The 20,026-nt window shown below is 35.5% G+C and overlaps 1 protein-coding gene across 5 annotated transcripts in view; it reads left to right on the forward strand.

The window, feature by feature from the left end:
* LOC105202996 (uncharacterized protein F13E9.13, mitochondrial) overlaps positions 1-20,026 on the forward strand; it is a 123,648-nt gene that overhangs the window by 9,448 nt on the left and 94,174 nt on the right. For all 5 annotated transcript variants that reach the window (XR_005575902.1, XM_039455116.1, XM_039455114.1 and 2 more), the window contains exon 3: positions 2,493-2,633. Coding sequence is in view for 4 of the 5 variants with exons in the window: in XM_039455116.1 (XP_039311050.1) it covers positions 2,493-2,633 (141 nt within the window). In the remaining variant the exon portion in view is untranslated. The remainder of the gene's footprint in view (positions 1-2,492; positions 2,634-20,026) is intronic.

Here is a 20,026-nt window from a genome sequence, read left to right on the forward strand (position 1 = left end):
TATCATTGTAATTCAGGAGCTTACATCTTTCTTGCATTAGTTGTATGCAAATCAATAATTTTATTTAAGAATTGATATCTTTCATAATTTTACACGTAGCATACATACTTTCAGGTCATATGCCGTGATTACATAAACACTTTCAAGACTACATTTATTTTATGCTATAAAAATAACATACACAGTTAAACATTAATCCTTTCGCAGTGTATGTGCATAGAAAAAAAAATATGCCACCAGTGTGTATGTAGTATAATATAAAATCTAAAACAAACCGTTTTCCTTTTTGATTTGTATGAAACTCAGTATATAGTTTTTGAAGTCGCTAAATTCGAATATGATATTAAAATTTTACAATTCAAAATGACGGATTGAAATTTGGAAAAACAATTTGATCCTTATAAAAATTACTCTCTTAAGGTTTTTTAGATCGCTGAATTGGAATATCAGAGTTTTAAACTTTAAAATAGCAAACTTAATATAACAGATCAAAATTTGAAAAAATATTTGGATTCTTAAACTTATAACATCACTATCAGGTTTAGATGAATAAAATTCAAATAAAAGATAAGGTGTAATAACCACGCAATGTTTTTATGCAATAATTAAAATATATTTTAATATTAGGCGCACGTTTCGAAGCCACATTGGGTCATTTTCAATGCATAACGTAGTTAAATTTACAATAACTTTTTTTATTTTAGTAAGAAAGCCTTCTTCGGTCGTAGCTAGGTCTTAGTGCTTATATTTATTTATGTGATTTTATATACTTCTCCGAATTCAATCAGAATGCGCGCCGAATTAATTTTTGGTCATAACACAGCATGTCGAATAAGAATTAGTAATATCACTATTTATTCGAATATTCATTCAAATAATCAATTAAAAAATTTATATTGAATTAGTCAATTAAAGTCGTTTTACAATATATTGCAAACACCTTGCGTTGCTAGTTGCCAAAAGTCGTGGTCGACGAATTACATCAACGTATCACATCGTTTGCTATTGGCGACAAGGCGTTTGCTATTATTAATTTATTGTATAATGCTCCTTAAGCCCGTGTCACACTATGTATTGCGGATGCGGATCGGATTGGGATTGCGGATCGCGAATTAGAATGCAGCAAATAGAGAGTCATCTATTCTACAATTCGCAATCCGGATCTGAAGCTGCCTCGTTTTGATTGGCTGCATTGTAATTCGCGATTCGCAATCCCAATCCGATCCGCATCCGCAATACGTAGTGGGACATGAGCTTTAGTAATGTGACAATCAGATTGAAATCAACTTATACAAATACTACTAATATACTACTATTATTACAAATACTAACATCAGCTTTTTGTAATTATTTGACATTGTCATGAATTGAAAAATTATATAAAACGTACGATAGTTTTTTGATCAAATCAGAAAGACATTTTATTTTCTGTTCTTGATGCCTCACTTTCTGTTGTAAAACTTCAATTTTTTTTGCATTTTTTTGTTTTTTGGCGAATAAATGTCTCTGCGTGGAAGTTTAATTTCTTCTGTATCAATTTTACTGCGCTTGATGTATTTTTTATTTAAAAAAGCTGCATCTTCATTTGATCTTCTACGCTTTTTTGTAGGTTCATTCTGAAAAATTTCAATAACATGTATTATTGAAATGTATAATATATACATATAATGATAATTGCGAATGCTTGATATTTGGATAATTTTCTGTCATTTCTGAGAATACATCTTCTAAAATCTCAGAAGATCCATCATCATTGTTGTTACAGCAAATTGACAGTGCATTTTTTTAACTTCTTTGCGGAAGATGTATCGTCATTGTTGTTATGGCAAATTGGCACAACGTATTCTTTTAATCTTAATTTGTAGGCACCTGGTCTTACCTCATGATTTTTTGAGGTAAAATGGTCACTACTGATTACGCTATGTTTTATAGGCTTAAAAGTATCTCCAACTGTATCAATCAATTTCTTCAATACTTCTTCTCTCTTAAATAAGAATCTAAACGTATCATATTAAAAATATTTATAACATAACATTTTTCATAAAATATTAAATAAGTGCAAAATATTGAAACTTAAATAACATAATTTAACATTAAATAACATAATTTATCAAACATAGTTTCGTACAAAACAGAAATTTGTGATATATATACTTACGTAAAGAAATGTAAACCTGATGGTCGAATATTTTTATAATATTTTACACATCAAACTTGTGGCATTTTAAAGATAAACTTTCTATTTCTTTTTTGATACGTTTCTTAATACACACAATATAACACAATGTAAATATACGTATGGTGTAAAGAGAAAGGTGAGTTCAAATATCCAAAAATATTTTTAGGATAGAAATAGACGAGAAAAATTTTTATTTTATAATTCGGGACCCAAAAAGAATTCTTTTCGGATTCTCTGTTCTATCGTATATTATATATAGAGTTCCTGATATGCTTTTGTAAAAATAATTATGTAACGACTTTATATATTTCAGGATGGTATTCTGATTGAAAATATGCATGATGTCCCTTATATTAAGCAGAAGGATATATCGCCGGAAATTACCACAATGATGACTAGAATTTGCACAGAAATTAGGAAAGTTACGCCACAAAATATTGCATGTGGTGTTCAGGTATAAATTAGTGCTTGAAAACATTAGGTGATCGACTAGTTCAGACAGTTCGAACTTCAAGATCGAACGTCAAATAGTTCGACCTTTTCGAACTGAAGGTATGTTCGAAGTCTTCAAACTCACTTCAAATCAGAAAGCTCTAAACTATAACAATTTAAAGCTAAATTTTTTAAATATTAATATTATGTACATATATTTACAATTATTGTACAAATAGGATAAAAATAATTTATACCATAATTAAAATAAATAAAATAAATACAATTGCAAATAATATTTTGTTAATACAAAAATATATTTTAGAGAAACATATTGTAAAGAAATATATAAAATTGGGTATTAAAAAATTAGGACATTAATAACATGTTGTCGACAAACATGTTTTTAATATTTCTTTGCAAATGTCGCATTGTGCTTCATTGTTAGTTGATTTTGAGAAGTAATCTCAAACTTGGCTTCTTTTTTGACATTTTTATGGTTATAATTTAATAAAATTTTAAAGACTTGCGTGAAGCTTGTAAAAATTGCTCTTTTATTTCCAATATATACTGCGTTAATCTTCACTGTCCGAACTTCAGATATAATGAATTGACAGATCGATCACTGCTTAAGTTTGAACTGTCCGAAGGATTCGAACTGGATGTTCTTTTTTTTTACTTCGAATTGTTTGAACAGATCGCACATACAATATGTTTGAATCTTTTTTCTAAGCCCTAGTATAAATGTATGATATAATTAAAATATCTTTTTTTCTTGCTCTTTACTGTTTCTTTAATTTGCTATTTATTTGCAAGACTTTGTCGATAAATTTAATTTAAATTAAATGTATAAATGTCAAGCATGTTAGCAGATTTTTGTACACAGTATTGTTGAGATAAATTCGGAAAGGACGGTGTTAAAAAAGTGTCAATTTTGGCCCCCAAAGCACCCTTGAATAGACCTTGAAAAATCATTGTCTTAATTCTCAAGAAAAAACAGTCATTTGTCTGAAAAGTGGTGGAAATATTGCAAGAATGGCTTAAACATAATAAAACATGACATTAACTACATGTACGGTTAATAATTGGAAAATGTTTTTAGCTCAAATTATGGGTATGTAAAGATCATAGACTACTTTAGCTCTATCCAGAATGTACCATGTGAAGGCATAGTTCAGCTCGCATCCCTTGGCAGAAATCGATACCCTACAGTTCGTCACTCTTGCAGTATTTTGTTACTTCAAATTCTTTTTGCCATGTGTGTGAATGTACAATATAAAAATAAGCAAATCACACCTTCTTTGCACTTTCAAAATTTGATGACAATGATTCTTCATTAAAGTAATCATTGTGGCATTGAAATGTTCTTTTGAAATCGAACTTTACTAAAAACCACACAAGTGAGAACAACATTCAGCAACATGTTGAGCCACCTTGCATACACAATAATAGTATCATTTCCATCTTTTGTTTTATCAACTAATAAGTGTACAAAATGATTACGATTACTTTAATGAAGAATTTTTATCAGATTTTTAAAGTTCTAACAAAATGTAAATTTGTTTATTTTTATATTATACATTTGCGCATACACACGCACATACACACGACAGAAAGAATTTAAAGTTACAAAATATCACATGAGTGACGAACTGTGAGATTCCGATTTTTGACAAGAGATGCTAGGTGAATTATTTCTTCACGTGTGCAGCATGCTAAAGTCGTTTGCGATCTTACATGTATGTACCCATAATTGTAGCTAAAATCGTAATTTTCCAATTATTTTCATACAGTTAATGCCATTTTTTACTATTTGAACTGTTCATGCTATGTTTCCACCACTTTTTGGACAAATAATTGTTTCTTCTTGTTATTTGAAGACTCAAACAATGATTCTTTGAAGTTTATTTAGGAGTGTTTTAGGGGCCAATATTAACACTTTTTTAAAACCGTCTTTTCTTTTAAATTGTTTGTTCAAAGCGACAACGTCAGCGCTATTATTGCGGGTGACCTTCGTTTGGACACCGCACAAATGGACACTTACATTGCACAATTAGACACAGAACGATTGAACACTACAAGATTGGACACCGAATATTAGGCTACCGTAAATGTGCATAGCACACGAGTAACGAACAATCGCATGATTGAACACCGCATAAGTGGACATCGCATTATTAAACACTGCATGATTGGACACCGCACGATTAGACACGATTGAAAACATTGCATTTGACAGTTTATGTAGGAAACTAGTAAAAATTAGCTAAGGCTCTTAGAGATAACTGTTGTCTACTGTTTAAAATGTATCTGCGGTGTCCAATAATATTTCTAATTGTGCAGTATTCAATAATGCGGTGTTTAATCGTGTGGTATGTATGTTACTTTTGTGATATTCACACTTATGTAAACTAATATTTGATGTTTATTCGTGCAGTGTTTAATTGTTCTGTGCAGTATCTAATTATGCAATGTGTATGTTCACGTGCGGTGTCCAATAGTGTTGTGTCCAATTATACGGTGTCCAATCAATCGTTCAGTGTTTAAATTGTGTACAGCCCATTGTTGCGTGTGCGGCACTTTGTGACAAAATAATAAAATAGACTATTCATCGCAATTATTAATAACAATCAACGATCAATACTGAACCGGGAATACGCACAATGTACAATACTTGAATTATTTTCCACCGGTAAATCGCCCGCAGATATAATCACATAACTTGTTGCCAAAAGACTCAAATTTAACTACAACCAAAGAGTTGAGGCAGTGCGACAACAAGAAAAATGTTAGTGCTGACCGTGAAGTACACAAAAAGCGGTTTGATGATAAGAAAAGTGATGAATTTAACCATAAATTAAAGGAAAGCTCAATCACATACTTTTGGAATGGATTCCGATCGGAATTATTCCGTTTCCTCTAGAAAACTGTAACGACCTGACTTTTTCCGCGCACGGGGCGGTGTGAGTTCGGCGGACTAAGACGCGGATTGAGGTCGCCAAGAGAACTAGACAGTTTATTGGGTGAAAAGAAAGCAGCGAATTTATTTCGCGTAACGTATTGTACAATATAATAGAGTGGCGTTTTAGCCACGACGCGCGGACGGACGGATGGCGGTGACGCTCGGACGTGATACAACTTAGAAATTACGCGCGGACGGACAGACGGAAACCAGAGCGCGCGGACGGACGAACGGTATTTACACGCGAGATTCGCAACGGTCGGTTTCTAATGCGGTATTTTCCCCGGCCTATTTACAAGTTTCGTGGGATTTCCGAGCCGAGATTCTCGGAACTCGGAATCCTTGTTGACGCGCGGGTACCGTGGCCTTGCCGAAGGCCGCGGCCACGGCCGTAGACGACGCCCGCGCGGTACAGCTGTACTCGGTTCCGATCGCGGCGCGCGGCGGTTAAGGTGATGCTAAAGTCGTCTTTTTTTACCGACCGAACGTTAATTTTCGGGCAAACCGTTCTTCTAATTGCATTTACAGATTTAAAAATCCTTTTCCACAATTAAAATATAGACAGTAATGTATAATGGACGCTATATAAGGATAAGGAAAACAAAAAAAATTGAGAATAATTTTCCAATTTTTTTCGTTTTCATTATCCTTATATAGCGTCCATTATACATTACTGTCTATATTTTAATTGTGGAAAAGGATTTTTAAATCTGTAAATGCAATTAGAAGAACGGCTTGCCCGAAAATTAACGTTCGGTCGGTAAAAAACGAGAAAAATTTTATCTAGGACAAGAAGGTAAAACGCTACAAAAACCATTGCATTTGTCAGTATGCCTTTGATCTGTGTCTATTGTCATACAAATTCGCGTCGGCGATGGTGGCGATCGTAAGCAGCGAGGGCGACATCACTACTTTTTGAGGAGAATCTAAAAGTAAATATCGACAGCTATTAACTATTAAAGACAATTGTGAAGCCCTGGATGGACGAGATGGCTGCTGGAAGGGAGTTCAAAGTTTTTTAGGACTCTGTGCTGGGTCATAAGATAAGGAAAATTCAAGCCTCACTTTTTAACAGCCTGCCTTACCACTAGTTTTCCAACTTATGGCCTTCTTCTAGCTCAGACTGTTACCTTCGACTATTACGTGTGAAGCATGATCGAGATAAAAGGTGCAAAACATCATAACATCAAATATGCTTTGAAGGCTTTTATCATGGAGGTGTCAAATGTGTTATGGTATCTAGTAATTTCTACAGTCGATATGTACTGATCGATATCAGTAATCGATGTTCGATAGTCAGCGTGGATCTATCCATAAGAGGCGCTTAGCTAGAGGAGATTAGATTAAGATTCTAATGTCCGTTGTTCGCATTAGGATTGCAAGTCATGTTTTGTTATATTCTAATTATTATCTCCTGATTATAATAATCAATCTTCATTTATACTTGTTTAACTCAGCAGTACTGAATAAACCTATTGACTACATAAAGATTGTCCGTTCCTTTCTACGAAATCACTACAAAAGCCTATAATATGAATAAGGAGGAGGTAAAACATTCTCGCATCCTATTGAGATCCAGACTCAAGAAGGTCGTCAAAACCGATGGAGGCTATATAAAATAATTTCATTCATGGTTGTTATTACTTTGTATCACGTTGTATACAATATAATAATGTTTTCCTTATATTTTAATTGTGCTTTATTTATATAATATTTTTTCAGATTTATCAGAACCCTGTATTTTTTAGTTACATATTAATTACATAAAACTTTCTATTAAGTCATATAAGATCTTTGATCTTTTTAATATATATTTTTTTTTTGTAAGACTATTCATAATAAGTTTATTGATTTATTAATAGTAATTTTATCAATGTACTTTTAATGAATAAAAATGTTAAATAGCTTGTACAAAAATTAACACAATAATAAATATAGGCTAATAAAACAAACAATTTTCCAAAGAAAAAGTCAATAGAAAATCAAAATGATATATTTTGATTCGAAATACATGTTAGTGCTTTTTTAAAGGTTGGTGCTTGGCATGTATTTTTTGAATATTCACTCTTAGAAAGTATCCCAGGTAGAACACAAAAGTTATAATGATATCATCAGGATATCATCATGACTTTATTTCTTATTTAAAAGTCACTAATATGAAATGACGCAAAAATGATTTAAAAATAAAAAAGAAATTATACACTATTTATATATATATATATATATATATATATATATATATATATATATATATATATATATATATATATATTGTGACGTGGCAGTTTTATCTGCCTCGCCACTTCGTCCTCCGCCTGAGCATAGCGTAAGGAGGCGCGTAAGGCCGGGTCGGGCACTCAGCGAGAGAGCGAAATCTCCGGCGGGACTGCGGCGCGTATTGATTTCATTTATTTATTCGCGGCTTATTTCATGTATCCGCGGGCACCTCGACAAACGTCGCCTAAGGACCAGCAGCAGCGAGGAGGATGGGCAGCAGCAGGACAAGGAGAAGGCGATCGTCCAGGGCCGGCGCACGGAAAACCGACGGCGGAGAGAAGGACGAGACTCGACGTGGTGACAGATATGCGCCACGCAAAAGAGGCTCGCAATTGGCGCAGCCGAGGGACAGGCCAGGGCGGACGAACGGCCAGGACAAGGGCCGTCGAATGCCGGCTGTCCGTCGAGAAGGGTAGCGGCGAAGAATCGTCGCGGGAAATTTCTGCTGCTGTTGTCGTCCGCGAGGACGACGAGAACGACAAGGATGTTGGATGCCAACGGGGACCGCACGATGCCTGCGGAGACCCGACACTGCGCTGCCGTGACGTCACGGCTAGATAAGGGTGGCCGCTGATAGGCCGCGCCGCTAGGCGCAAGGATATCGCGCACCCTGTGGGAGGGGTGGCGCTCATCGATCGCGCATCGAACGCGATCCTCTCGGCTTTTGCGTGCGACCCGTTCGACTGCGTGCGTGTGCGGAAAAGAGCGAGCGAGTGCGAGCTATCGGTCGGCTATCGGCCTGTCCGCTATCGGAAGGAGTGCCCGGCCTTGGCGAGCTTCGTCGGAGCGAGTTGAGGACACCCGAGGACCCGAAGGAGGACCGTGCGGAAGTGACGCGTCGAGGTGACCCTCTAACCTTCGTGTAAAGCCACGAGCTGTCGGTGTCGACCGGCTCGCGTTCTGAGGTGGAGCCCTTAGGTTCGTGTGCGAGTGCGTCCGCCGCGTGGCGATTGAACGCACCTTGCTTCTTGGTGTTTGGTCGGCTCTCCACCTCAAGCCTGAGACCTTGTCGAGGCACCCAGCTGTCGGCTGCCGCGTGTACGTTGGCTGTCCCGCTGTAGAAGCTCGCGGACGACCGGCTTCCCGGGAAGCCGCAAAGCCCTCGCGCACGTGCGCGAGTCGTGGTACGGCCGTGATCACACGACCGCCCGCGTTATCGGTCGTGTCGCGCGTCTTCGAGAGAATTGTGCATCGTGACCGCGACGACGGCATTGCCGTCACCGGGTATCTTTGGTTGTATTGCTTTTGAGTTAATTACTGTCCGTTAGCGAAAGTTCGACGAGTGTGTTCTCGCCGCGCTGTTCCGAGCGCGCGTGATTGGCTGTCTCGTTCCGCGCGGGACCAACCGCCGTTGTTCGCGCCGCTAGCGTAAGCATTGTAGTATTTAAGAAAATTTTCGCGTTCCGCTTATTCGTTTTCGTCAACTCTCTTCATCTTTTCCGTTCTTTGCTTGCTTCGACTGAAAATTCCTTCGCGTTTGACTCTACTCTGTCTCTGTCATATGCTACAATACATGTTATTTCTGTCTGTTATATCGGCCTGATCTTGCTTGATTTCTCGCCTACCCGTCTCCTACAGTAAGAGAGCCGCTTCGTCCCTGTCTCCGCTTCCCCGCCCCTCTACCGGTTAAAGGAGCTAGCTGGCCGCGTGCGAGCGACGATTTCGTGTTTCGTTCTGAGAAGCTATCGCGTGGTGTGCATCCGCGTCTAGCGTTAAATAGTGTAACCGGCGACGCGACCGGTATAATCGCGTCTGGCGCCCAAATTCGCGATTGGTGGTATCTATTGGTTATATCGTCGCTCACGCGTGTCTCGCGCGTAATTCCGGTGTTTGATCGCGTATTCCGCCGCTGCTCTCCGGCGTGGGATAAAAATACGTGACAATATATATATATATATATATATATATATATATATATATATATATATATATAAATGAATAATATATAATTATGTAATATTGCATATAGCAAAGAAAATTTTATGTTCATATATTTTTACAATATACATATTTTTATATATAATATTTTATAATGAATATTTCTTTACAATTAAAAAAATAACAAAAGTAAGTACATTTTATTACAAAGTAATAAGTTACAATTGTTATAGTAATTTTGATTAAATTTATTATTAATTACACTGGCTACACACACATTTTGGTGCCGCCATTTTGAAGGTTGATTCTAAAAGATTTTGGGTCGCTGAAAACAAATTAGAAATTCGTTTTTACCCGTCAGCTCTTGTTTTTTAAATAACCGTTAAATAATTTTTTTTAAAAACTTTTATACCTTGTAATTTTAGTAGTAGAAAAAAAATTATATTGGGGTTTACAATATGGCATTTTTAATCAGGAAGTCCCCCACAATACTAATATTATTTTAATGATACCAAAAAACATTAATATACAAGCCACAGTAAAAACTTGAATAACATTGTGAAAAAAATGACAAAAACAGTAAAATTTCGAATAAAAAAACCAATTTTCTCGGCCAAAAAAATCTTAAAAAATATTTGACTATTTAGGGTTTATAGCTGTATGTTTCTAGTTTAAATCTTTTTTTGAAAAATTAATTTTCGACCATTTGTTAAAAAGTTATTAAATTTAAAGCGACATGCCGCATACCGCTGTGCGCGGGTCTTTCCACGTCAATTGGGTCGCTCTGTCGCCGAAAATGGGTAAAATAAATGGATTAGCTCATAAAATTAAAATAAAAATATGTATTCTTGAAAGTTCTGTATTCCATTTAAAAATTTAAAATGGCGGATAGGAAAACTAATAAAATGTAATTAAATTTCCGTAAAGTTGTAATATGGGGTTTTTAAGATCACTGAATCTGAATATAATTTCAGTTTATAAAAAAATATAAAGAATATTGCAAAAATGTTACAAAAAATGCTTTAAGAACCGAACAAATTTTATATTTTTATAATATTTTTAAGTTAACGACTTTGAAAGCATGGATACAAATCCAAACAAATCCGATATCTTAAAATTTCTCCTAATTGTTTAAATTAAAGTTGGAAATAAAAAATCAAATATAGCATATCTGAACCATAAAAAATACATAGTTGACTTACAGAAAATTGATGAGTTAATGTAAAAACAATTTATTAAAAAGTTTTCTCAATTATATTGCTCATAATTCCCGCTCTTTATCAAACTCGGAGTCATGAAACGAAAACGTGGCAATTGTTTACTTCGTATTTAATTTCTTTTACATTTTAAATAGTATTTTATACAGGGTTGGGCAAAAGTCCGGCAACAGTCAAATATCTCGAAAAGGATCAACTATAGCAAAAAATATCTAAGTAGCAAAGTTGTAGGGTTTAATAAAATGTACCTAATGATGGCTAAAAATTTGACCTTGGATGGAAGACAAAGATCATATAAAGGTCAAATTAAATTTTTTAAATAGAACTGCCTACTTTTTATTACATAATCTTATAGCTTATCTCAAGACCTTTCTAAAACACTATAAATAAATGTTTTTTCATTAAGTATTTTTGAGTTACAAGACTTGAAAGTTACAGTACCGCCGACATTAGCATAATCCAAGGTGCACCGCGTGGAGGTTGCACGGTCGGATTTGCACCTCGTGTGTGTGTGTGTGTGTGTGTGTGTGTGTGTGTGTGTGTGTGTGTGTGTGTGTGTGTGTGCGTGCGTGCGTGCGTGCGTGCGTGCGTGCGTGCGTGCGTGCGTGCGTGCGTGCGTGCAGCAGCAGAGATTAGGACCCCACGGTTCGTTACTTCCGCTGTATTTAGTGACTCCAAACCCTCTCTGCGGTGTGTAAGTGATATACGAGGTGTGTTCAAAAAGTATCGCGAATTTTGAATTTTCGCGGGTTACGTATATTCGAATTTCGATCTTTTTGTGGCGTTATGTTGGTACTCATGTCTCTCACTTATGCCGACAAGCTCGGCCATTTTGAATGTTCACTTAATTGTTGACAGCTGCTTTGCTTGCACGTGTTTTGGATCGTCTTCGATTTTTACCTATTCAAAAAAATGGATCAAAGAGCCTGTATCAAATTTTGTGTGAAAAACGAAATTAAGTGCGCGGATGCATTCCGAATGTTGACTGTGGCATACGGAGAAGCTACCTTGGACCGAAGCAACGTTTATCGGTGGTACAAAATGTTCTCAGAAGGCCGAGAAGATGTGAACGACGAAGAGCGTGCCGGACGCCCGAGCACTTCAACAACAGACGAAAAAATTAATGAAGTGGAGAAAATGGTATTGGCCAATCGTCGAATCACCGTTAGAGAAGTTGCTGAGGACCTAAACATATCGATTGGCTCGTGCCATTCGATTTTTATCAATGATTTGGGCATGAGACGGGTCGCCGCGAAATTCGTACCAAAATTGCTCAATTGCGACCAAAAACAGCATCGCATGAACATTGCTAATGAGATGTTGGACTCTGTCCGCGACGACCCAAATTTGCTCCAGAGGGTCATAACTGGTGACGAATCGTGGGTTTATGGTTATGACGTGGAAACCAAAGCTCAATCATCTCAATGGAAGCTGCCGCACGAACCAAGACCGAAAAAAGCGCGCCAAGTTCGGTCGAATGTGAAAGTTTTGCTGACAGTTTTCTTCGATTGCAGGGGCGTGGTGCATCATGAGTTCTTGCCACAGGGTAGAACGGTCAATAAGGAATATTACCTGCAAGTTATGCGCAATTTGCGCGAAGCAATCCGCCAGAAACGCCCGGATTTGTGGAAGAACAAAAATTGGCTTTTGCACCACGATAACGCCCCTGCTCACACATCGTTGCTTGTGCGCGACTTTTTGGCCAAAAACAACACACTAATGATGCCGCAGCCACCGTATTCCCCAGATCTGGCCCCCTGTGACTTTTTCTTGTTCCCTAAACTGAAGAGGCCCATGAAAGGACGACGTTACGCTACGTTTGACGAGATAAAGACGGCATCGAAGGAGGAGCTGAACAAGATAAAAAAAAATGATTTTTTGAAGTGCTTCGAAGATTGGAAAAACCGTTGGCACAAGTGTATAATATCTCATGGGGATTACTTTGTAGGGGACAAAATAGATATTTATGAATAAATAAATAATTTTTGAAAAAACACAAAATTCGCGATACTTTTTGAACACACCTCGTACCTCTGAAAATATCATTTCCCACTTTCTCAATTAATCAAATGTTCAAAATGTCTTTCTTCTACCGTTTGACAATGAGCTAAACGCTCATAGAAATTATTGATCTCATTTCTTATTTGTTCTAAAGTGATCAGAGATGTTTCCTGTGTTATTCGATTGCTGTGGTCTTCTAAATTACGTGGTTTTGTCGCATAAACCTTACTTTTAAGATGTCCCCAAAGAAAATAATCAAGGGGAGACAAATCAGGTGATCTAGCAGGCCATTTAATGGTACCTCTCCTACCTATCTATCGATTAGGAAAACCACTGTTTAGAAGTTCTCAAATTCTTACTGCATAATGAAGTCCTCCTCCATCTTGCTGGAACCACACGCTTTATATGTTTGCGTCAAATAAATTTTTCAATTTCTGGTATAATATGATCTCGCAATAAGTTTTCATGTTTTTCAGCATTCAAATTACCATCTATAAAAAATGAGCCAATAATACTGCAACAGATTCCTGCACAGACATTCAATTTTTGTGGATACTGTGTGCGAAGATCACTTATCCAATGTGGATTGTCATCACTCCAATATCTACAATTGTGACGATTAACAGCACCCTTTATTTCAAATGTGGTTTTGTCAGAAAAAAACAACATAATTAAAAAAATCAGCCTCATTACTTTGATGCATCATTTCTTCACAAAATTGAATTCTTCTCTCACAATTGTTTTCCATAAGTTCTTGAGTGATCATTATAAGAATGATATTTTTGCCTTTTTAAAATCCTTCTAACGCTCCTGAAACTGACATTATGTGCTTGCGCTGCTTTAGGCACAGATAAATGAGGATTTTCTTGAAATGATTGTAAAACATTCAAACTATCATCATTATTTGTTGCGGATTTTGGCCTTCCGCTGCAAACTCGGTCTTTAATTGTTCCTGTTTCGTGAAAACGTATCACTGTCTTCTGAACGGTGGATTTAGAAATAAGATTGCGATTAGGATATGTAGCATTGAATAGTTCAACTATTTCTTGATATGATCTAGTGCGGTTTCCAAATCCTCGATAAGTAAGCAGCATTATTCTTTCTTTTTCAATCAACATTTTCGAAAAAGAAATTGTAATTGGAAGAAAAAGAGAAAAGACAGAGTGAGATGCAAGATAGCGCGACTCGTTTTTAAAATACAAAAACCGAATCGACTGAAAAGCGTAATTGTGAAACGCGGATATGCGCGAGTTTCGACTGAGTACGTGTGATATTACGTCGTGAATGAATAAGCGTGTCTGATGAGAGCGAATCATCATCAACTCTGCTGGGAGCCTAAAAAATGTAAACACAGGAGAAAAACAAAAATAAAATAACTTTGTTTTTCGCGTTTTGAGCTAAACGATAAGCTCGGCTTAGTTCTTCATTCGCTTTCATTACGTAGTAAGAATTCGAGAACTTCTAAACCGTGGTATTCTTAATCGGTGAATAGGTAGGAGAGGTACCATTGAATGGCCTGCTAGATCACCTGATTTGTCTCCTCTTGATTATTTTCTTTGGGGACATCTCAAAAGTAAGGTTTATGCTGCGACAAAACCACGTAATTTGGAAGACCTTAGCAACCAAATAACACAGGAAACATCTCTAATCACTTTAGAACAAATAAGAAATGTGATCAATAATTTCTATGAGCATTTAACTCATTGTCAAACGGTAGAAGGAAGACGTTTTGAATACTTGATTAATTGAGAAAGTGGAAAATAATATTTTCAAAGGTGTATCACTTACACACAGCAGAGAGGGTTTGGAGTAACTAACCGCGAAAGTGACGAACTGTGAGGTCCTAATCTCTGCTGCTACACACACACGCACGCACGCACGCACGCACGCACGCACGCACGCACGCACGCACGCACGCACGCACGCACGCACGCACGCACGCACGCACGCACGCACGCACGCACGCACGCACGCACGCACGCACGCACGCACACACACACACACGAGTTGCAAATCCGACCGTGCAACCTCCACGCGGTGCACCTTGAGTTATGCTAATGCTGGCGGTACTTTCAAGTCTTTTAACTCGAAAAATATTAAATAAAAAAACATTTATTTATAGTGTTTTAGAAAAGTCTCGAGATGAGCTATAAGATTATATAATAAAAAGTAGGCAGTTTTATTTAAAAAATTCAATTTGACCTTTATATGATCTTCATCTTCCACCCAAGATCAAATTTTTAACCATCATTAGGTACATTTTATTAAACCATACAACTTTGCTACTTACATATTTTTCGCTATAGTTGATCCTTTTCGAGATATTTGAACGTTGCCGGACTTTTGCCCAATTCTGTATATTAACGTTTTCTTACATTTTTAATTTTATATATTATTGCAACAGGTTCTATAAATATTGTATATTGTTTTGAGTACAATCTATATCTATATCTATATCTATATCTATAATCTAGCTTATACAATGCAGATTTGATTTTGTCATATATAGATTTTATATTGTAAATATATTTTACATCTGGTTCTCAGCATTCGGAAATGGATTGAAATGAATTAAAAATGGATTCTTTTGATCCATGCCGAATAAAAATTCTGATTTTTTAAATCAATTTCTATCCAATTAAAATATCAGAAATTTTTTAAATTCTATTTTAATCCATCACGTGGAATTAAAAGTAATTGCGGCTGCACGCCACTAGGCGGCGGCGTTCTCGTAAGTCAAATATTGCAACCACTGGATATAAGGAGCGCGAGATAATATGTTAGTTGAGAGAGGTACATCATTTTTTGATACATATGCTGCCGCGATTTTCTAAATGCTATTGGTTATATACAATAAATTATATAGTATCCTTTCTAAATTTCTTACAGTAAAATGTCTAAAATAGTGAAAATTTAGTCTGTGCAATTTTTGAGTGAAATGTTTTATTTTAATAAGAGTGATACATCACAGGCTCAATTTTATTCTAAAAATTTTGACATTTTATTTTATAAAATTTAGAGAGTACTTAATTTTGATATATTGAGTAAAGTCATGGCTTCCTCACAAAAAAGCTGCTTGAATAATCCAAATGTCTTTTGCTACATTTGTGGTGAATACATTCTGAAAGAATATAGGAAACCTATTTGTGAGTTTGTAAAGAAGGCATATCTTGATTATTTTCATGTCCAGCTTAGACACCAAGATAAATCGTGGGCTCTTCATATTATATGCAAATTTGCAAGGAGCATTTGCGGCAATGGACAAATGGAAAGAGAAGTTGCCTGAAATTTACAATACCAATGATTTAGAGGGAACCAGAAAATCATGTAGATGATTGTTATTTTTGTCTTGTAAACATTAATGGTATTAATCGCAATAATCAAAGCAAGTGGCTATATCCTGATGTTGATTCAGCAAGACGACCTATTGTAGAGTCAAAGGTGGAACCCGTTCCTTCTTTAGATCACCTATCACAGCTCTCAGAAGATATTGGCAAATCGAGCATGAGCTATGATATACATAATAAAAAAAGTGAAGAAAGAGACGAAGATTTTGTAGCATCTTCAGAAAATATCCAACGCTTTACACAAGAGCTCAGTGATCTCATCAAGGATTTAAACCTTTCAAAAGAGTTTTCCGAATTACTGACTTCTAGGCTAAGCGAAAAGAATTTACTCCATTCTGGAACAAAAATTACATTTTATCGTACCAGAGGAAAGGATTTTTTGCCATTCTTCTCTTATGAACAGAACCTAGTGTTTTGCAATGATATAAAAAATATTTTAAACAAATTAGGGGTAATAGAGTACAATCCAAACGATTGGCGTCTTTTTATTGATAGCTCGAAGCAAAGTTTAAAATGTATTTTATTACATAACGGCAATAGATATGGTTCCATTCCAATTGGTTACTCTACAAAGATAAAAGAAGAGTATGAATCAATTTTTCTAGTATTAGAAAAGATAAAATACTCAGAACATCAGTGGGTTGTTTGTGTAGACCTAAAAATGCTGAACTTTCTCCTTGGTCAGCAAAGTGGCTATATAAAATATCCGTGCTTTTTATGTCTTTGGGATAGCAGGACCAAACATGATCACTGGATCAGAAAAAAATGGCTTTTAAGAAAGAACATAGTAGTTGGAAAATACAATATTATTAAAGAATCGTTGGTTGACAGAAAAAAAATCATCCTGCCACCATTACATATAAAGCTAGGCCTGATGAAACAATTTGTAAAGGCTTTGAACAAAGACAGTTTATGCTTTAACTACTTAATAAGCAAATTCCCTGGCACTGAGCTTGGAAAAATTAAAAGCAGGTATTTTTGATGGTCCCAAGATAAGATAACTTATAAAAAATCCACATTTTACAGATTCAATAAACAAAATTAAATCTCCCTGATTTTTACTTGTTTTAATTGTCAAACACTTTCTTGGCAATAATAAAGCAAATAACTATGGTGAATTGGTAGACAATATGCTCACTAATTTTAATAAACTTGGCTGTCACATGAGCGTTAAAATTTATTACCTGCACAGCCACTTAGATCGCTTTCCACAAAACTTTGGCGATTTTAGCGATGAACAAGGAGAAAGATTCCATCAGGATATAAAAACTATGGAAGGCAGGATATCAGGGAAGGCGGGATATCCACATGATGGCTGATTACTGCTGGAACTTTCAGCAGGAATATTATAAATCTCACTCTAGAAAATCCTATAAAAAAAACTTTTTAGCTGTTGATCAATAACTGATCATATACAAAAAAAAACAAAAATATTTAAAAAGAATTGGAAAAAAAAAATACGGATTCAACAACTGCCACATCCTCGTTTCGTGACTCTGGGTTCGACAGAGAGCGGGATTTACAAGCAACACAATTGAACATTTTTTTAAATAAACTATTCTTATAGTAAACTATCAACTTTTTCTAAGTAAGTCAATTATGTATTTTTCTTACTTTAGATTTGTTATATTAGATTCATTATTTCCAATTATTAAATAATTGGAGAAAGTTTAAAATATCGGATTTGTTTGGATTCGTATCTATGCTTTCAAAGTCGCTAATTTGAAAATATCATAAAAATGTAAAATTTGTTTGGTTATTAAAATATTTTTTGTTACATTTTTGCAATATTTTTTAATAATTTGACATTATATTTGGATTCAGTGATCTCAAATACTCCATATGTTCGGAATCCGGCTAAATCACGAGGCACCGAAAGCCTTGTTCGAACATTGCGTCCGTCTCGCGCTGACTCAAGCAGCGAATACGGAGCGCGATGCTAGTACACACAATCGATGTGTATCGGTGCGCGCTCGCACCGATCGCAAGTGTCGATATCTCGCGCGCGAACAAATCACATCACCGAAAACGAACTCGGAGCCCGCGATTTGCTTGCGCCAGGCGATCGGGGAGCGAGAGGCCAATTGAATCAAAACGAAGCTTTCAAACGGTCTGTGTTTCTGGATTTCATCTCATCTTTGCAGACTCACTTCTGCTCTGGAAGAGCGAGAGCGTTCTGGAAGCTTCTCGAAGCTTCAAGAGAGATCCAGAGGCACAGACGTTATATAAGCGCCGAATTTGCGCGGGCTGCAGACTTTTTCACGAGAGACGTCGTTTAGTGAATTTGTCGCTGACGGTGCGACGTATCGCGACAAATTCCGCGAGTCGAGGAGTCGCTTGCTCCTATCACCTGAAACTTAAAGCACTGTGTTAATAGACGAACATTGTAATTGTTAACGGACAAATAAAGTTAAGAGTGACAGTAAACCAATACTTAGCCTTTCTGTTTCTTCCTTCCACTGCGAAGAGCACGTGCCGAAACACCATATTACCACTTTTTACGAAAATTTAATTACATTTTATTAGATTTTACATCCGTCATATTGAAATCGCCATTTTGATTTTGAAACACGACCTTCAAGAATATATATTTTTACTCTAATTTTATGAGCTAATTCATTCATTTTACCTTTAACCACCTTCGGCGGCAGAGCGACCCGATTGACGTGGAAAGACCCGCGCACAGCGGTATGCGGCATGTCGCTTTAAATTTAATAACTTTTTAACAAATGGTTAGAAATTAATTTTTCAAAAAAAGATTTAAACTAGAAACATACAGCTATAACCCTAAATGGTTAAATATTTTTTTAGATTTTTTTGGCCGAGGAAATTGGTTTTTTTGTTCAAAATTTTGCTATTTTTGGCATTTTTTTCACGATATTATTCAAGTTTTTGCTTTGTGGCTTGTATATTAATATTTTTTTGGTATCATAAAAATAATATTAGTATTGTGGGGGATTTCCTGAGTAAAAATGCCATATTTTAAACCTCGATATAATTATTTTTCTATCACTAAAAAATTACAAGGTATACAAATTTTTAAAAAGGATTATTTAACGCTTATTTAAAAAACTGTAGCTGATGGGTAAAAACGGATTTCAGATTCGTTTTCAGCGATTCAAAATCTTTTAGAATCAAGCTTCAAAATGGCGGCACCAAACAAAAAGTTTAAATTTGTTAGCCTGTGTTATCGATAAGCCTATGTTCGTATTACCATTAATTGTTTAACATTGTTAAAAAATAGTAAATTAAAATGAATTTAAAAGTAATTACAATTATTTTTAGTATAAATTATTGTAAATACTGTTAAAAAGATAAAAATAATATAATAATTTAATAGAAAAGCTGATGTACGCAATATAACATTCTCTAAAATTTATGATACTTATAAAACTATAAAGTTAAAATTAATTTAATATTTATTATATAATATTAATATTGTAAGCCATAAATTGTAAACTTTTAACTTTTCCTTTTTTATCTATCTATTGCCCATATCTCAACTACTCAGCCAACTTCAGTATGAATCAGAGAAGAAGAAAAAAAAGAAAGAGAAAAGCTATATTATTAATTACAAAAAGCTGTATTATTAATTACAATGAAATTTAATTTAATTTTTTTCTTCAATTTTTGTCTTGGTTTAAATATTCAGTCCTATAGAAATAATTAAAGATTACAAACAATTATATAATTATATACCTATACATATTTAATAAACTATACCATAAATTAT

Source organism: Solenopsis invicta, chromosome 11 (assembly GCF_016802725.1).
Source record: "Solenopsis invicta isolate M01_SB chromosome 11, UNIL_Sinv_3.0, whole genome shotgun sequence".
NCBI lineage: Eukaryota > Metazoa > Arthropoda > Insecta > Hymenoptera > Formicidae > Solenopsis > Solenopsis invicta.